We start from the raw sequence: 19,988 nt of genomic DNA, 5'->3' as shown, positions 1-19,988 counted from the left end.
TGGAACAGGGCTGGAATAGAGGGGTATGAGCAGTATGAGGCATGGCTACAATGGGTGATCTGTTTGGCAAAAAAAATCACAGACATGTTTTGTATAGGTATGGCCCTAAAATATATTTGTAGTATTACCATTCTATAGGCGCAGTGTATCTGTGAACGATCCCAAATACAATTCATTGTTTACATTGCAGCTAGTGCTAAACCAGAAGAAAACAACCTTTTTCATTTTTAACTGGAAGTGGAACGGGGTTGGGCTACATAAGGTGTTTTGAGCCAACAAAAATACACAATAGGTGGGACTAAGAAAGATAATATGAAAGTATAAAAACAAAGGCATTAATTAAGGTTGCAAAATGTCTCCCATTTGAATGGTGATTAGATTTTTAAATGTTAACACTTAACAGTTTTGTCTGACTGTGTGTTTCCTGTTTCCTGCAGATGTCCAGCAGCTGGTGGTGGTTAAAGAAGAGGTTATCCCTGACCAGCAGGAGTGGATCACCAGTCTGGACCAGGAGGACCCAGAGCCCCCCCCACACATTAAGCAGGAACAGGAGGAACTCAGGATCTTTCAGGAGGGAGAGCAGCTTCTGGAGCTGGAGGAGGCTGATATCACCAAGTCCACTTTCACTCCTGACCCTGTGAAGAGTGAAGATGATAAAGAGAAACCTCGGTCCTCACAGCCTCTTCAAAGACAAACTGAACACATGGAAACAGAAGCTGATGGAGATGACTGTCGAGGACCAGAACCAGCCAGGAACTCGGATCCAGAGAGCAGTTTACAACCAAAGACTGAGGATGACATTGGAGACTGTTCTGAACCTGACACTAAACACAGTGCTGATTGGAAGGAGACCAAAAAACCTGCGTCAGGCTCAAACTCACTGAAAAATAGACATGAATCTGTCAGTGATTCAAGCCGTAGTGCTGTAAAGAAACAATTTGACTGCTCTGTGTGTACGAAATCTTTTACATATGCAAGAAATATTCAGCGACACATGAGAATCCACACAGGAGAGAAACCCTTTAGCTGCTCAGTTTGTACCAAATCTTTTGCATTGAGTCAAAGTTTAAAAAAACACATGAGAATCCACACAGGAGAGAAACCATACAGATGCGCACTCTGTAAGAAATCTTTTTCACAGAGTGGAAGTTTAAAGGAACACACGAAAATCCACACAGGAGAGAAACCCTTTAGCTGCTCATTCTGTACCAAATCTTTTGCATTTAGTGACAGTTTTAAAAAACACATAAGAATCCACACAGGAGAGAAACCATACAGATGCTCAGTCTGTAAGAAACCTTTTTCACGGAGTGGAGGTTTAAAGGAGCACATGAGAATCCACACAGGAGAGAAACCATACAGATGCTCAGTCTGTAAGAAAGCTTATGCACTGAATAGAAATTTAAAGACACACATGAGAGTCCACACAGGAGGGGAAATATACAGCTGCAATGTTTGTGACAAAATATTTAAATGTCATAGTCATTTAAAAAAACACAAGTGTGTTGGTCGTCAGTCCTCACAGCTTAATGAAATTCAAACTGAGGATAACGGAGAGGCAGAGCCTCCAATCAGCAGCTCAGCTGAACACATAAAACAGAAGCTGAGGACAATGAATAAGTCTTATGACAGTTCACACATGACAAAAAATCTGTCTGGCTTGATTAGCATTGTTGCACAACATTCATAGGGGGCAAAAACGCAACATCTGCAAGAAACAGCGTCTCAGGGCTTCTTAACATTTAAAAACCTATTAATGTGTCATACCCACTTAAAGGTGGGGTAGGTAAGTTTGAGAAACCGGCTCGAGATACACTTTTTGTTATATTCCATGGAATGCTCTTAACATCCCGATAGCAATGAATATCTTAAGTGCTTTGACAAAAAATCCATAAAAAAATGTCATCTGTGGAAGCCGTAGTACTGTAAAAAGCACGACCAATCATTTTAGCCGGCCCGGCTAAAATAACTGGATGGCCTACCTGCCTGTCAGCCTTCCATCTGTGCACAAACTTATCTCGTTCCCTCATTGGTCATGTGCGCGTTCGTGTGTGTTGGAGGAAGGGCTCTGTAAGGAAGTGGCAGATTTTTTCCGGCTGTGTATTTTCAAATTCTAGCGCACTCGAGCTGGTTTCTCCAAAATTACCTACCCCACCTTTAACGTTTTATCTAGTTTGTTATAGAAAACAACACTGTAAAAACTGTTGCTTTGTAAAAATTTAAAATAATGTGTCAACAGTTTCCAAGCAATTTTAAGAGTTTAGTCAACTTTTGCATTGTTTGAGTTGGTGAAACTTACTTTTTTAGTTTTCTAGAACGTGTTACTTTGCTAAAACTTAAAAACAATGTGTCAACAGTTTCCAAGCAATTTTAGGAGTTGGGTAAACTCACTCATGTGATTTTTTTCTGCATGTGAAAAGAGGAGTTGCAAATAACAATCTGCTAAGAACCACATAAGACAAGAATAAATAAAGTAAATTATAAAACACAATTGCGTTACCGGAACCTATATACGACAAACTCTTCCTGATTTCAATCCAACCCTTTACATATTTGATAGCATTGAAACATTGCAGATTAAACAAATAGATTTAAAAAAGGGAACGTTATGGACATGTTAATCCATTTGATTAAAATGTGATTATTTCAAAACAGTTTTCATAAAACAGTAACACGTTTGTTTAAAAGCACAATACATTAACATACATGGAGACACATGGTTATTACTTTATGGTTATTCCAACTGCATCTGGCTCGTGGTCAACGTATGCAGTAAGATGCTGGAGATCTTCTATCAGTCTGTTGTGGCTAGTGCACTCTTCTTTGCTGCGGTCTGCTGGGGGGGCAGCATCAGAGCCGGTGACACCAGCAGGATCAATAAACTGATCAGGAAAGCTGGGTCAGTCATCGGCATCAAGCTGGACCCCTTTGAAGCTGTGGTGGAGAGGAGGACACTGAACAGGCTGTTGTCCCTCATGGATAACCCCACCCATCCTGTCCACCTGCAGCTGGACAGTCAACGGAGCTCCTTCTCCAACAGACTGCTGCAGCTCCCCTGTCTCAAGGACAGATACTGGAAAACATTCCTGCCCACTGCAATAACACTGTACAACAAATCACCTCTGGCTGGAAGAGAACTCTCTGCTCCATAGTTTCTCTAGAAATAAAACCACGTTGTACATTTTACTCACACATAATCTGTTTCATATTTAATACTCCATAATTCCATATATTTTGAATATATATATATTTGTATATATATATATAATATCTGTATGTATATTTTCTATTTTGTATTTTGACATGTATATTTTATATTTTATTTTATTTTATTTCTATTCTTGTATATTTTGTTTTATTGTAAAATGCCTTTTATGCTGCTGTAACAAAAACAATTTCCCAATTTGGGATCAATAAAGTACAATCTATCTATCTATCTATCTAACTTCATGCTGTGCATCACGAGCCTCTGTTGCACTTCGACCTCTGCTGTTCCCTGTATATATACAAACGAAACACTAAATTGAGTACAAATCAGGACACACCATGTGTTTTCCTCAACAACAAAAATCAAATCCGTCTTGAAATCATAACGAGTACAGCCAGTTTACATTAGCTGTTAACAGACGGTAACAGAGGTGCTATTCACATGCATTACAAGGGGTCAAAAAAAGGCTGGTTTGCAAGAAAATGAAACACATAGTCATGATATTGATATAGTTCATAAAATGTCCAACTACTTCTTTTTAACCCCACATCATGCTCAGAGATTTATATAAAGTGGCATATGGGTCCTAGAATAAATAAGAACAGACGATTATTTCAACTTTTATCTTGATAAGTGAGAGCGCAGGCCAGTCTACATGAATGCAGGGCAAGGCACGTTTCTGTCCAAAGGTTCCATGATGGAGTCGATCAGGTTTTAAAATACAGATACAGTTTTTGTTATATTCCATGGAATGCTCTTAACATCCCGATAGCAATGAATATCTTAAGTGCTTTGACAAAAAATCCATAAAAAATGTCATCTGTGGAAGCCGTAGTACTGTAAAAAGCACGACCAATCATTTTAGCCGGCCCGGCTAAAATAACTGGATGGCCTACCTGCCTGTCAGCCTTCCATCTGTGCACAAACTTATCTCGTGCCCTCATTGGTCATGTGCGCGTTCGTGTGTGTTGGAGGAGGGGCTCTGTAAGGAAGTGGCAGATTTTTTCTGGCTGTGTATTTTCAAATTCTAGCGCACTCGAGCTGGTTTCTCCAAAATTACCTACCCCACCTTTAACGGGAAGAAATTCAGCTATCTGACGATACGAACCATTTTTACCGAAACAAAACACAAGTCTCACAAGAAGCGTCTAAATGAGCCCTGAGCGAAAAAATGCTAACACACTCAGCACAGAGCTCACGGTAAAATACCTTTATTACTTATCGGATCTGCACAAACAAGATATCGATTAGCAAGCTGAGATTCCACAGATTCCAGAAATATAAGTATCATCACTGAGCGATCAGAACTCACGACAGGGGAAGCAAAACCAGACATCACACCACGTAGCTTTACGGAGAAAACAAGGAGATATAAGGCGCGTTCACACCGGAGTACTTTGGAGTACTTTTCCCACAATAGTTCATCAGAACTACGATATATTTGCGTTCACACCAAAAAGCCCCAGGAACTAAAGTAGTTCAAATTAGTTCGTCTGACCCGCTTTTCAGTCCCTGCTAGAGAGCAGGGACTGTCGTGGGAGAAAATAGTTAGTACGTCTGATTGGCTGTGCGGAATGCAAACCACGCCCGTTTGACTCTGAATTTTTTTTTGTAAGCAGCCATTGTATTTGCTCGCTTCAGGCCAGCGCACCCGAAGAGATTACTTTTGTGAAAGCAGTTATTATAGCAACACTAAATAAATCATCGGAGCGGTGGAGTGATGAGGATGTGTCGGCGCTTCTGGCGATTTACTCGGAGGACGCGAAGCGCCGCATTCAGAAGCTTCTACTGAATGCAGTTTCCGTGGCTCAGCAAAGTTATCAGACCTGGCAAAGTCATGTCGGGACGACTACGAAGGTAAAATAAAATACATGCACTGCACTGTTTTAATCTGCACAATACTGGTCTTAGATGTACTTTTATTTGCTCAGTTGATCGAGCTAGCCATGCTAGAACTTGGTATCATAGGTCCAAGCTGGCTAACAACATCTAGCTAGCTATTCTCAGCCGTAACCGCTATGAACACGTTTTGACTTGTGAATAAGTGTGCAATGTTCTGTAATTTGCTTCACTAACTCATGGCACTAATCGTGTGTTTCAGGCGAGGTGTTTCTCTCAGGATTAGAAACTAGTTTTCCCCTCCGGGATAAAACGATAATATAACGTTAGCAATTAGCAGAAGACCAACAGGCGGGTCCATCATCCGACAGGGGCCTTCTTATCAGGTCTGTAGCCAATAGCTCCAGCTCAAGTTCCAAAACATCATCAGCTAGCTTAGCTGCAGCTAAAGCATGAGCTAAAGTTCTAGCTGCACGAGCCTGTGCAGCTTTCGTTCAGAAAGAAAATGAGCTTTTAATGGAAAAGGCTCGGCTGGATGCAGCTCTTGCTACGCTAAAGCTAGACAAAGAGATTGCAGCAGCAGAAGCAGAGGCTGAAGCCCTCGAGTCTGCAGCAGAACAAATAGACGGAGGCTCCAGAGACTCCAGGGCCTTGAATCTCTTCCACATCAATCTCCTCACGAAAGAACTAGCGAGTATGTTCAGTGTCATTCTAAAGCTGCCTCGCAGCATACACCCGTAGATGTCGCACATCATCAACCTCAGCCACACGATCCTACTGCTCTCAATAACGTCGCCTTTGATCACTCTCAGAGCGCCCTTAACAGGAAAAGAACACATATGTTACCATCCCAGCTAATAAAGCCGGATTCTGATGCTAACCCTGATGGCTCCTACCCTATGGGCTCACGTCAGCCACTCTCGTCCACTCTCCACAATCCAGCTCCACAAACTCTCTCTGTTGACCGCTCAGGGTTCCACAAAAAGCCTCACCCTCTTAAATATTGCAGAGGCTTTAGGACCAAGACACTAGAAGAGCGCAAGGCATTTCTTAGGGAGGGTGGCATATGTTTTAGATGTTGTTCTTCTAGCAAACATCTTGCAAAAGACTGTAAGATTGCAGTTCAATGTAAAGAGTGCAACAGCAACAAGCATATAGCAGCTCTTCATCCCGGACCAGCTCCATGGCATAACCAGAATCCTGAGTCAGAGAACGGCGGGGAGGATGACATCGAGTCATCTCCGACAGTGAACTCTAAGTGTACGGAGGTCTGTGGAGAAAACAACGGGCCACGCTCCTGCTCAAAGATCTGCCTCATCACAGTGCATCCTAAGGGACAACCTGACAGGTCAGTGAGACTCTACGCTATCCTTGATGACCAGAGCAATCGATCACTCGCCAGATCAGAGTTCTTTGACCTCTTTGGCGTTGAAGGCACAGACGCTCCCTACACACTACAGACATGCGCTGGTCTCACTGAGATTTCTGGAAGGAGAGCCACAAGCTTCATTGCACAACCTTTAGATGGAAGTCTCAGCATTAATCTCCCGACTCTCATAGAATGCAACTACATCCCGAAAGACAGGTCAGAGATACCTACGCCAGAGGTGGCTGAATGTCACACTCACCTCCACTCCATTGCTCAGCACATTCCACAACTGGATCCAGAGGCTCAGATCCTTCTTCTCCTTGGGCGGGACGTCCTACAAGTCCACAAGGTGAGAGACCAGCACAATGGACCCAATGAGGCACCATATGCCCAACGCTTGGATCTTGGCTGGGTCATCATTGGCGAAGCCTGTCTAGGCTCAGCTCACAAACCCAAAGATGCAAGTGTGTTCCGCACTCACATCTTCGAGAACGGGCATCACTCTCACTTCATGCCCTGTCTGAACCATCTTACTCCGAAAGAGAAACTCGCTGAGAATAAACATGGGGTCCGCAGTTCTTTTCACGTGGAAGGTTCACAGCTCGCTAGTGGTTCAGCTTGGCGCACCGAAGACGACTCACTGGGTAGTAAGATCTTCCAATGTACAGAGGACAACGTTTTTGTGGAAACATCTTATAACCTCATAGAGCCAGACTCTGACGCAGAAGTTCAAACTCAATTCACAGAATGCAGCAACAGAAACAGAGGCTCTCAGCAATTTGAGAGGTCTTCAACTTGGCTTCATCCCTCAACTCTTCAGAGTCGCTCAAAGTGGCAAAAGAGCCATCACAACATTAAGCAAGGACACCTGGTGCTTCTTCACGATACTCAGGTGAAAAGAAACCAGTGGCCCATGGCACTGGTTACAAAAACTTTTCCTGCAAGCGATGGTAAGGTCAGGAAGTTGGAAGTTAAAGTGGACAGAGGAGGAGCCTCAAAGACCTTCATCCGTCCCATCACAGAGGTGGTGGCGCTTATGTCCCCCTAGGGGTCACACGGACTGTTACTTACCTCCCAGTAGTTTGTTCTCCAATAGTGCTATTGTGTTCAATACCAGGCGGGGAGTGTCACGTTACATGTAAGTTTCGGTTTTGCTGTTATAGCACCTCCTAGAGGCAATTGGCTTGATTGCAGCATATTCATGCTATTTTTGGCTGTAGAGGTCACATTACATAGTCACATGACTGAGTTGAAAGGTCAGCGGCCATGTTTTTCTAACCGACAGCTAGAGTGCCACATGTTATTGTACCTCCTCATACATCCGGCTCCATCTGCTCGTGTAGACCTTGGAGAGGCATTGTTTGTAAGTTTAATGATTCATCTATGTTTATAGATTTCATTTATGTTTATATTTTGTAACATGTCATTGTATTGATTGCAATGCTTTGTGCTTTTTACCTTCAGTTTCACAAGATTATCAACAATAAAAGGTTTAACTATCTGGCGATGTGTACATCATTGCTACGTGCCCAGGGGCCAGAATACTGCACCATGTCCAATGTTGGACAATGTTGTCTCGTTGCGATTAAACTGATCTTGTATCTTGCATATTTCACCTTAGGAAAGTGGGCACGCGATGACAGCTTCCTTGACACCATCATGGCGATGGACCGCCGTGCCATGGTCAGCAAGGAGAATGAGGACCTGCGTGCCAAGGAGATGCACGACGAACGGCTGCTGCATTCACACAAGGCCCAGGAATCGGACGACCAGCTGTTCAACAAAATACCTTTCAGGCTGGGCTTCTGGCAGTGCTAAGCGAGCTGATTAAATCCAACAGGCCTTCAATACAAAAATTAAGAAAAACTTGTCGTCGTTGATAAACTGTCCAATGACTTGTTGGGAGGCGTGTGGTGCAGTGGTCTGGTGCGTTGGTGTTCGGATCAGGGGAGCACAGGTTCAAACCCCACTGCAGTCAGGATGTCGTTGCTACGAGAGTGTATGACAGTTTCCGGTCTTGGGCAATCTGGCTACGCATCACTCATTCACCAATGGGTAATGTTTAGATGGATTTATAGGAACTTCCCCTCGATTCTATTGGCTCTAACGGTTAAAAACAAAAAATCTAAATGTCACTCACAAGCTGCTTTCCCATAGGTGAACAACAAGATGCATCAGACTCTGATCAGGAAGTCTTCGTGAGACGCAAAAGAGTGACTGAGGTTGACCTTGCTGATGTGTGTGTGTGTGTGTGTGTGTGTGTGTGTGTGTGTGTGTGTGTGTGTGTGTGTGTGTGTGTGTGTGTGTGTGTGTGTGTGTGTGTGTGTGTGTGTGTGTGTGTGTGTGTGTGTGTGTGTCATCTCAGCGAGGCAGAATAACAGCCTGTTTCCTGGTTAATCTCATGTGAGTCAGGTGATAGGTGGAGCTTCATCATGACAGTTTATCCGGTTGAGTTTCATTCCAAACGCATGAGTCATGTGTGTTTCCTCATTACTTCCTGTACACTGCTTTTGTCTTCAGTATTTCATGGTTTTTCACAAACTATGTCTGATAAAGTTTTAAAAGTTGTCAAATAGGTCTAGAAATTACGGTGGCCCTGAAGTGCAAGTCACTACAGCATTTCACAAAACTCTACAGCATTTCACAAAACGCCACGGAATTTCAGAAAACGCCACAGCATTTCAAAAAACACTTCAACATTTCACAAAACACTACAACATTTCACAAAACACCACAGAATTTCAGAAAACACCGCAGCATTTCACATTGGACGGAAAGGGTATTCCTTTAGGGAGAACACTTCTTGTTTGTGATTCGACAGAGCCAGCCAGAGAAGAACTGCTGTGATTGGTTGTTTTTGCTGCCAGTCAAGAAATTACGCTTCGTGATTGGTCGGCTACCGGAAGTCTAGAATATTCGAAGGCGCTGGTTTTACTCTGCGTGTTTTCGCCCATTGCGACTTCTGGCTCTGAAATGATGTATTGTCCGCGTTGTGTAAAGACATTTCAGTCACTTCAACAATTTTGCAGTTCTTGTGGACAGTCATTGGCTGCATTAAAAGAAAATAAACATGAACAGGACGTCAGTGGCCCGATTCCAGGTAAAACATCAACTCAAACTGTGTAACAATGCTCTGTAAAACCCGTCTCGTGATTCATGTTTGAACCATAGACATAAGGTTTGAACTCACACTCGCATACAATGTGAATAAAAAAAACATAACCCAGGCTAAGTTCAGCTTGGTTATCATAACATTGTTTTTCTCTGTTTGTGTAACGTTAGCTGCTGCCCCAAAAATGCCATTCCTGAAAACTTTCCTCGAGTACAGAAGTAAGAAGTCAGACGAAAGGCTTAATTTCTCTTGCCAGAAGAGAAAAGTGAAGAAGAAAGAACAGACAAGTACAGTACAGGTAGCCAATATGGGGGAGGAAGTGCTGGAAGATATGGTTTACTAGGCACGATAGATGGTACCTGTTTTAGATTTTTTTGATAAAAGCATTACTTTTACTGTGTTACAATTGGACATCTCAGCTTTATTAGTAAATCATGATTAAAGGGAAAAATGTGTGTGGTTAACTCTAAAAGGTCTTGGTCATGGTCATAGTCAAAAAGATGCACTAGCAGGTTTGGTTTAAGAAGTTGTTTAGTATTTAGTCGTGTAAAATCTTCTTGGTTATCCGCATTTGTCAAATATCACCCTTAAAGGGCCCATGTCATGGCCATTTCCACTGATCATAATTACATTGTTGAGGTATACTAAAATAGATTTATACTGTGCAATTTTCCAAACTCACATTGGTTTCGCATACAGCATCTCTGTCAAGCATGTGTATTCAGCAGTATTCACTTTCTCCACTAAACGACTCGTTGGAGCTCTTGCCCCCCCCTCCCTGTGAGCCTAGTGTGCTCCGATTGGTCAGCTCGGCCACTCGTTCTGATTAGTCAACCACCAGAGAGGCTGCGCCCATGTCTAACAGTGCTTTTCCCGGCTGCTCTCAGCGTAACATCAGTCTTATCATGGCGTCGGCACAGCCGTATATTTTATATACATATATATTTTTAACTGTTGTTATAGAAGAGTGTGACGGCCCCAGGGCCTTTGTCTTACGATGGGGTGGAGCTGAAGAGGCTAATCAGCACGATCACGGACACCTCCGGACACTACGGCCCCAGTCTCTCTCCAAAGCGGCTGCAGGAAGACTAACTCTGCGATCCTCTCAACCACCTATCTGCATTTACCACAATAAATGTGCCGTGGTTTTGTAAACTCGTGTATGTCTCCTTGTCTTTGTGGCCTACGAGCCGCTCATAACAAAGAGTAAGTTATTTTTACCCGTTATAAACTACTACTGTTTGATGAGAAATCAAATCATGGTTTGCTATATATGAATTCAGGGAAGAAAGGATAGGCCTACTAAGTATTTCCATTCAACTTTATTTTTAGAAATGTACAAAATGAACATAAATATACATATATACACGGTATATCATCCATTCCTCCTCCTCGCATCTTGCCTGCGCACAGTCGGTGCGGTGCCTTTTAGCACGACGCCTCAGTAGTAGTAGAAGTGCCTTTTAGCACGTCATGGATTGTCCGCCAGGATCTGGCTGGACGAAATCAAATGCAAATCACAAAATATTAGAGAAACGTAGTTGTTTTAGATTCGTTAGTAGTAGTTGTGTAATGAACAGCTTGCCTGCTAATATGCTAACCTAGCTTTGTTTACCTTGGTAGCTAACACGATATGCAGTGGCGTTTTTATATGTACAAAAGTGGTGGGGCACAAAAAACTTAGATGTCTATATATAAGCTTCTGCAGTGACGTGCAGTGAGGTTCATGGCTGGTGAGGCACTGGCACAGACTCTTCAGGTTTACAAATATTATATTTTGACCTAAACCAAAATATAATATTATTTTCAAAAGCTTTTTTTGTCTGATGCTTCGATTAATTTTAAACAGACAGTTCAACAAAAGGATACCCAAAAAATGTAATTTTATCATTTAAATATTGAATTGTTCTCTCTTAGTAAGATCCCATTTTCAATAAAATGGCGGTCTTACCTTGACTTGAAGATGAAGTCCATTTTCCTATCCTTCTGGACAAACATTTCTATTACTTTTTTGTAAAAGTCCTCCTTATCTTCTTGTAGTTTCAAAAGTCTATCATAAATCTAATCCATAGATTTATGATAAAAAAATTATAAAAGTAGGGTAGACATGTGGATGTTATCCGGCTAATCAAAACGTGCATTTATCTAACAGGTACGTTTCCCACAGATCTTATTTCGAGCTATTTTCTAAAATCCTCTGGAGAAATCTCATTGCTTTTTTGTGCTTACTTCCTGGTTTTAGGACGCGCCACTGCAGCTCTCTCGTCTCCTCTTCACACAGCACACTTTTCGCGGCACACGTACTTACAGCCAATCAGCTCTGAATGATTTGAGATGACGTATGGTGGGGATGGTAGCTCCGTGCCCCTCTGGTCATTATTTTTTTGCCACACACATTACATTACAAAATACTCTGAGCATGCGCAGTGTAGTTTTTACAGTCACGTTCACTTCACAGCGAGAGGAAGGGGCATAATCAGGTTTTGTCCCACATGGCTCTAAACAGCTCAATAGGCACACACTGTGACTGTAGACACACTAATTAGAAGAACACAGACTAAAACAGCAATGTACAGACGAATCAGATGATTACACATGATCTTAAAATATATTTTATATATTTTTTTATTTATTTTTTTGCATTTTTGTAATCATTATTTGTAATACTTTCTGCTGACACTAGGTGGGGCTGTGCCCCACCTGCCCCTAATGACCAGTCGCCACTGACGATATGAACGTTAGCTTGGAGGAAAGGCAACTATAATGCAGTGTAATAAAACTACTATGAACAAAAGCTAGTGGTTCATATTAGGCTAGCAATAACGTGTTTATAATTGCAATCGTATACGGGTATTCTGCTACCATACAATGTAACTTGCATGAATACATTGTTTTGCGCTAGCATACAGCTAGCCTCGTTAGCTACATGCAGTATATGTACGGTCACAATGTACGGTAAATCACAGTACAGTATACTGTATGAGTATTCCGTGTGTGTGAATGCAGACATTCTCCTGCTATGAGATACATGTATGCAAGGCCATCTGCTGATATTAGAGTTGATATATGGAAACTCTAGCAACTTAGTTAGCACAGTTAGCACTGTGTCAATGGCTTAGCAGTCCAACACAGTTTACACATTTAAACAGTCTTGTTTGATAAATACACAAATAACAATGCAAACTTACAGGTTGTATACCCAGATCTTCCCCTGCTCCAAACGGTCCAAACAAGCTGTGCATATCCGGCCTCAAACTGGGCAATGTTTTGGAAGCTTTCGTCTGTGAAATGCCGGTTCTTCGAACCTCTGGAGGAGGAACACGCCGCTGCTGGTGTGGCCATAGCTCTTCGGGATTGGTCCATTTCGTTCCGGGTACCGCATGACATCAGGCGGTACCCGGAAGAATCAAATGGGCAGTGACGTATCTCCAACGAGGCGTTTTGGGGAGGTATTTTCTGTGTTAGAGTTTTACTCGCTACAGGGTGTACTTTGAGGGTTTTGACTCTGCACACCGTTTACATGCATACAAACCTTCATAACACACAAGGGGACGGGTAATAACCGGAAAAGCATGACATGGGAGCTTTAACATAACTTATTAGCAGGCCTATGTGATGTATCCAAGTGATGGTAAAGCTTATCCTTTTTTTCTTTTACTTATGAAGGGGTTATTAAAGCACAAAAAATAAGGATTTGTTAGCCTAATCAAGTCAGGATTTGTAAAGTAATATTATTTGTAACTGTGGACAACTTTCTAGAAATCGTTTAATTAAAATTATGTATTACATCCGTTTCTGCTATGAATTGCTGAAAAGTGAATAGCCATTTAGCAGAGTTTTTGTTATTAGCATTTTATTTTGTTCGTCTGTTTGCCAATCAGGGAAGAATTGTGGTAGTTGTGACTTACACATACATGCATGTATGTATATTGTATAGTGTTTTTTTTCTAAGCATTTTCTGCTACACAGGGTCTGCACACTTATCTGAGGTATTGCAGCAAATAATGACTTGTATAATAATAGTTACTATCCACTGTTAATTGTGTGGTTTCATGTACCAAGTTGATTACACCTAATTTATTTTCTTTGCACAGATACATATTGGAATCATGTCTCTTCAAAAGGACATCATGAAACCTGTCAGAGGGAAAACTCTTCCACTGATTCTGGATCCTGACACTGACGCAGCTGGGTTAGATCGATTGGCAGTCAAGAAGATGACTGACTTTAATTCGGATTTGGATGCATCAGACTCTGATCAGACTCTGATCAGGAAGTCTTCGTGAGACGCAAAAGAGTGACTGAGGTGTGTGTGTTTGTGTACATTTGTGAATGTTCATGCCAATTGGCTCAAAGGGGGCATAGCAGTGGTAATGGCTTATTGCAAAAAAGGCGCATCATTTCCAAATTAATTCACATACTTCATAAGATTTTGTAGAAAGTTTGGACAAACCAGGAGATCAACTTTTTATGTCAATTTCCCAACCAAAAGGTGCATAATTATTTCAAGTGGATTCACATAAAATGGCTAAACTGGACAATATAAAAGTCTGGCGACACATGCAGCATTTACAGATCAAGTAAGGTCACTGGGGCTGCACAATGAATAATCTTTTACTGTATCTTTCAGCCCTGGGAACCTGAGCATGAAAGTACTCCAAAAAGCACTGTAGAGAAAACAAGGTAATAGGTTCATTCTTGACACCGTGTATTATAAACCTTTGAAAAATGCAGTGGTGACATACTCTTCAAAGGGCTTTGACTGCATTTGTTGGACCCGTTAACAGAGTTAATCTCTTCTTTGACTACATGATGTGAATATCCCTTCTTTGGTGTGCAACCAAAAGTTAAATTTTTGTATCGTAAGTATGCTAATACAGCTGCATTTCAGGTGTTGCCTGCATCACTATACAGAAATGGAGAGGGACTGCTCTCCCTCTACATATCCACTTACATATCACACAAACAGTACAGCTATAGACTACGATCTCAAAATTACATCACTCTGTCCGTCCCCTCAGTACGCACGGTGCTTGGGAAAAAAAGCCATATCATACTCTGCCCCCTCGACCTGGAACACACTTCAGCAGGAACTTAAGCTGACCAGTTTGATACCCATCACGGATTTTAAACTCATTTTTAAAAAGCTGGAGAAATCATCTCTGGGTGTTTGCACCTGCTATATCTGAATACTGTATATGGATTTCAATTACTACTTCTTTTTTTTACGATGTTGTATTTCAGTGTTGCCTCTGTGTTTAGTGTCCTGTCTGTCTGTAACTTTGTGTGGTAGTGTTACCACTGAACAGGTCTCTCTTGAAAATGAGACCTTGTGTCTCAATGAGATTTTACACCTGTATAAATAAAGGCTAAATAAATAAATATAAATAATTGATATATATATATTAAAAAAAAAAAAAAATTGTTACATGACATGTTAATGTAATAAAATAACAATCAACAAAAGGGGAAAAATTAAAGAAAAATAGCAAAAAGAGAAAATAACCATGTGAACCAAGGTTATTGATTTCATTAAGGTTAATGTTCTATATATTTAGAAAATGTTGTTGTTATTCCTCCTGTGCCACAATCTACTATCAGAGTGGATCCACCTACAATTAAGTTATATCCCAAAGACCACAATGTATGGAATTTGTCTGCACCACAAGCCAATTATAAATATAGTACTTAAATCGAAATGCATTAATTGGACTGGATTAAAAAAAAACGTGTTAATGTCAGTCATGGCAAATACTCGTGCATTAATTCTGTATTTGTTTGTTTGTTTGTTTTTTTCTCTGTCTTCCTCCCTCACTTTCTTCCATCCTTCGTTCCTTCAAACAGTTCTTCCAGGGCATCAGATCAGAGTGAAAAGGAAGAGGTAGGGTATTTGTGCTGTTTCCTTCTTTATAATCCATGTAAAACATTTAAGTAAAAAAAATAATAAACATTTAAAAAATGCCTTTTTGGTAAAACTAACACGTTTTAATAACATTTTGTTTTTTGCAGCACATACACACAGTTGTATGCTCCCATTGTAGTTGATGAAGATGAGGACGGGAGTCAAGATTTCAATGTTGTGCCCATAAGCACTGACCCTGCAAAGAAAGCTGTGTAAATTGTAATTTTATTGGCTATATTCTTTGAATGGAAAACTTGTGTGGTATTGGAGGTCAAGGTTACATTAGAAGAAACATTTCAATCACATTTGATAAAACATACAAAAAACATTGTTATGGTATTTAAAAAAAAATCCAGAGTCTCGACTAGAACAATTATTTTATATGCTTAATTTTATTCTGTTATCTATTTATGTCGTTTAAGGGACACAAGTATATCTGCAGCCCAGATTATTGAAGATTTAGCAGATGCCATAGACCACAACACTGTCAGCAGATTCAACATAACTCACTCAAATGTTTGGGATGGAGCTGTCAGAGGGTTCAGACGTTCAACCTTCTGTGAAAAGTCTGACTTGCTTGTGAGGTTCACGGATGATGCAGGCTCTGTGGAAGAAGGAATAGACGCAGGTGGACCAAGGCGAGCATTTCTGTCACTCCTCATGAGCTTTTTGCAGTCTCGACCTATTTTTGAGGGACCTCCACAGAGTCGGTACTCGGTGTACAATGCTCCAGGTTTGTTGTCAGACCAGCTCTTGCATAGTTGGATTTAATCATGATTATTTTCCATAGATCATGTGACAGAGCTCAAGTATGCTAATACTGTAGTTACTATGTCAACGGAAGGAATAATATACTGAAGTATTATTTATTTTAGTAGTTTTAATGTAACTTTATGAATATGTGGGTAGATACAGGTCCCCTGTGGAGTTGTTAGCTCTAGTAGGGTTATGTGACAGTTATTTTAGGACTGGGCCCCTGTTCTGTCCCACATCAACATGGGAACGCTGCAAGATACATATTTCAATGATCTACCAGTAGCAGAAATGCACCAGCATAGGCATGAAAGAGACTGCAAGTCGTACAAATTGATGTAAACAATGTTTAGCTTTGTACATTTTGTATACGCTACATTCAATTCTGATTATTTGTGAGTTTAAAAGTAACACTTAAACTCCAATACGCGTTTGATATATAGTGGGTATCACAGACTACATTTAATGTAAACATTCATTTAGTTTATTACAAGAAAACTCCACAGGGAACATTTGTACATGTGCTTTACAGACAGGGAAAGTAGCTATCAATTTGTAAAATCTTTATCTAAGAGAAAGAAAGAGTTCAACTATAATTTGCTTGTAAAGCTGCAAATATTATGAAGCTACATTTTTCTGTAACATCTCATGAAGACAACTCTAAATATAGTTAGTTAAATACGTTCTGATTTTCAAGGGTACAGAATTTGTTTTTGCAATATGATGTACAGTACTGTACTGTAATTACATTTAGTTTCCACCATCTGTATCCCCCCAGCAATCAGGGAGGATGAATATTTCATGGCAGGGAAGGTGATAGCTGTGTCCATTGTTCATGGAGGACCAGGCCCACATTTTCTTTCAAGGGACCTGGTGAACCACATAGCTGGACAGCCTGGTTTCTGTGCACATGTGACGGATGTGACAGATGATGAGATAGGGAGGTATTGCAAGAAACTACACCAGTCATTGTCATAAATTAGTTATTTTTTTAAATGCTAAGAAGCACAGTACTTTTGTTTAAATGTACAGAAAAGCCCCTTATTCAAATGACTGTGTGCAGAAAATCTGAAATGCTCAAAAACAAATTGAGAGTATTCCCTTTTTTTAAACATTGACAGTCAACTACTTTTTACATTTTTTTTTTTCTTTTGTCAAATCAGAAGAGTGATATCTATTATAATAATTTGCCGTTATGTGGATATCTTTGATGGTGTGTGTGTTTTCCATTTAGATTGAGTTGGCACATTCTCTGAAGTCTCTGCAAGATGTGTTACTGAAACACAGCTCCATGCTTCAGACTGCTGGCTGCTTCAGGCATGTCAGCTCCATTGAAGAAAAACACACTGTAGTGGCAGAATACCTTACCTGGTACACCATCGGCAGGAATCACAGTGTAATTGAAAGGTAATGATAGGTGCTTTAATTAAAGGAATTTAATGTTGATTGAGGCCTTATTAAAACATACTTATTACCGCTGCTGCTGATGCTGCTACTTTGACTCTACTTATAATATTAAGTATTGGTCAAGTTCAGACAATGATTTGAAAATTGTTGCTGTCTAAACATTATGAAAATAAGTGTTTCATAGTAATATACAGTATCATGTTATTGTTTTCACAGTATTTAAATACTACTTAGAGATATATAACCCTTACAATTGCGTTTTACTGACTGTAACAATTCATTGTATTCTTTAACAGATTCAAAGATGGACTGGCTGGCCTACACTTTTTGGATGCCCTTTGCCAACATCCGAGTGTACTGGCTCCAGTGCTGTGTCATACGGACAAGAGGCTGACTTCAGTTGAAGTAGAATGACTCTTCTTACCACAGCTCAGTCCAGCAGGGAGCAACAGGAGGACTACAGAAACCGTGGCACTCAGCTTCTGGGCAGACTATCTGATGGACTGTGAAGGTTTGTGCAGTAAAATACTGTTCTGATCAGAATAGGATCTGCTGTTATTACATGAATGTTAATATATTTAATGACAGCTCTTTGTTTCACAGAACAAGGACCAGTGTCACTGGAGGAATTATTCATGTTCACAGGCCTGAAGACACTGCAGGAATGACACCCCATCCATGTGTCACGTTTTCACAGGAGACTATCTATCTATCCCATGGCAAACACCTGTGCAAACACCATAACACTTCCACTACTAGAAACTTACGCTCGTTTCAAAGCCAATATGGACTTTGGCATCCAAAACTCCCCAGGTTTTGGATATCTGTGAAATGGTAAAAGAAAGGGGTAAAACACCATCACCAGTATAGCTTTTTGGAGTTTTATAAACTTGAGTTCCTCATGTTTGAAGTTTGGGGAAAAATATGTTTCATACATCGGTTTCACAGTTTTCTTTAGACGTCTATAAAGACAACGTTATTAGTTGTGCTAATATGTTTAAGGAACACAATACTGTTTTGCAGCGTTTTCACAAGAATAATTAACATTTATTTTCTTAAATGCAAATAAATCACTGTTTCCCAAATCCTCAAATGTCTTGTGCCAACTCTGTTAGGGCTCACGGCTGCCCAACTGAAGGTACTGTCCCATTCACAGCCCAGCTATTCCCTGCAGTGTAATCAACAGCTGGGAGGCTGCTTGCCAGGTTTCTGGATGTTGAAGTCCATGTTGTTGCATTGCCTGCTGATAATAGTCATTGATGTCCGGATCACCACATGGATCTTCTGTCTGATGCCCCCGAAAAATTGTGGCTTATATAAACAAGCCTATTTTAAACTCCTTTTATTTGTTTTTAAAGCACTAAATGGGCTGGCTCCGGCCTATATAGCTGAACTCCTCCAGCGCTACACCCCAACAAGAGCTTTAAGGTCTGCTGACCAGCTGTTGCTGATAGTGCTGGCCCGAGGCTCTAGAACACTCTGCCCCTCCATGTGAGGTCGGCCCAGACCCTAGGGGTTTTTAAATCTACTCTTAAGACACACTTCTTCTCCCTGGCCTTTTAGTCAGAGCGGAGCACGACACCTGACTTTTCCCTGTGTTTTCTTTTTAAATATCTGTTGTAATTTATTGTTTTTTATTGTGATTATAGAAATGTGTTTTTATGTGATTGTGGTTATTACATGTACAGCACTTTGGCCCGACCAAAAATCGCTTTTAAATGTGCTCTATAAATAAACCTTGATTTGATTTGATTTGATTTGATTTGATACCAGCGAGTCGTTTCCCATCAAGCATTTCGCTTCCGCAGCCCGTGGAGAGAAACTGCGCCGCCTCGCCGCGCCTCGCTCTCAAGTTTGCGGGCGTCTTTGTCCCGCGAGATTTCAACGTCTCATGTAGGCGAGCCTCCAGAGCAAGTCGGACAAAATGACTAACCATCATGCAACGCACTAGCAAGACGTTGATCGCAATTGTGCAGGTCTGCGCAGGTCTCGCTTTTCTCAAACAAGCCTAATCATAGCCTGTTAAGACTTCACAGAGGCGGTATAGAGAGGCGAAGTCCCTCCCTTTCCGGGGGAGCTCCATGGGACCTTATTTCGGAAAAAGTATGTATTGAAGTCAATGGGGAGAGAAAGATTATCTTTCGATCCCGTTTGAATTGAGCCACAAATTACACATATTATGTTTGTCAATTTAAAAGATAATTTTGCAAGTCAAAAAAATAAAAATGTGTCGTAAAACTGTGAAGTAACACTTTCTTTTGTGTGAAACCGCTCAATGAACTACATCTCCCATCTCGCACCACACACCAAGACGGCTGTCACGTTGGCACATTTCACCTCTTTCTTTTAGAATGAGGCGAAATGTATTAAAAGAGGTGAAAACCGCTACAAGTCTGGG

General features: G+C 40.9%; 1 protein-coding gene across 1 annotated transcript in view; it reads left to right on the top strand.

The window, feature by feature from the left end:
- Positions 1–766, top strand: part of LOC117496782 (zinc finger and BTB domain-containing protein 24-like) — a gene marked incomplete at its 3' end in the record, with an annotated part of 48,397 nt that extends 47,631 nt beyond the window's left edge. Inside the window, exon 5 of the mRNA XM_034148536.1 lies at positions 435–766. Coding sequence (XP_034004427.1) covers positions 435–766 — 332 coding nt within the window. The remainder of the gene's footprint in view (positions 1–434) is intronic.
- Between the last annotated feature and the right edge of the window lie 19,222 nt (positions 767–19,988).

The sequence above is a fragment of the Trematomus bernacchii genome, unplaced genomic scaffold (assembly GCF_902827165.1).
Source record: "Trematomus bernacchii unplaced genomic scaffold, fTreBer1.1, whole genome shotgun sequence".
NCBI classification, from domain to species: domain Eukaryota; kingdom Metazoa; phylum Chordata; class Actinopteri; order Perciformes; family Nototheniidae; genus Trematomus; species Trematomus bernacchii.
Note: the sequence above shows the minus strand (reverse complement) of the source record. Positions and strands in the feature narration are given on the sequence as shown.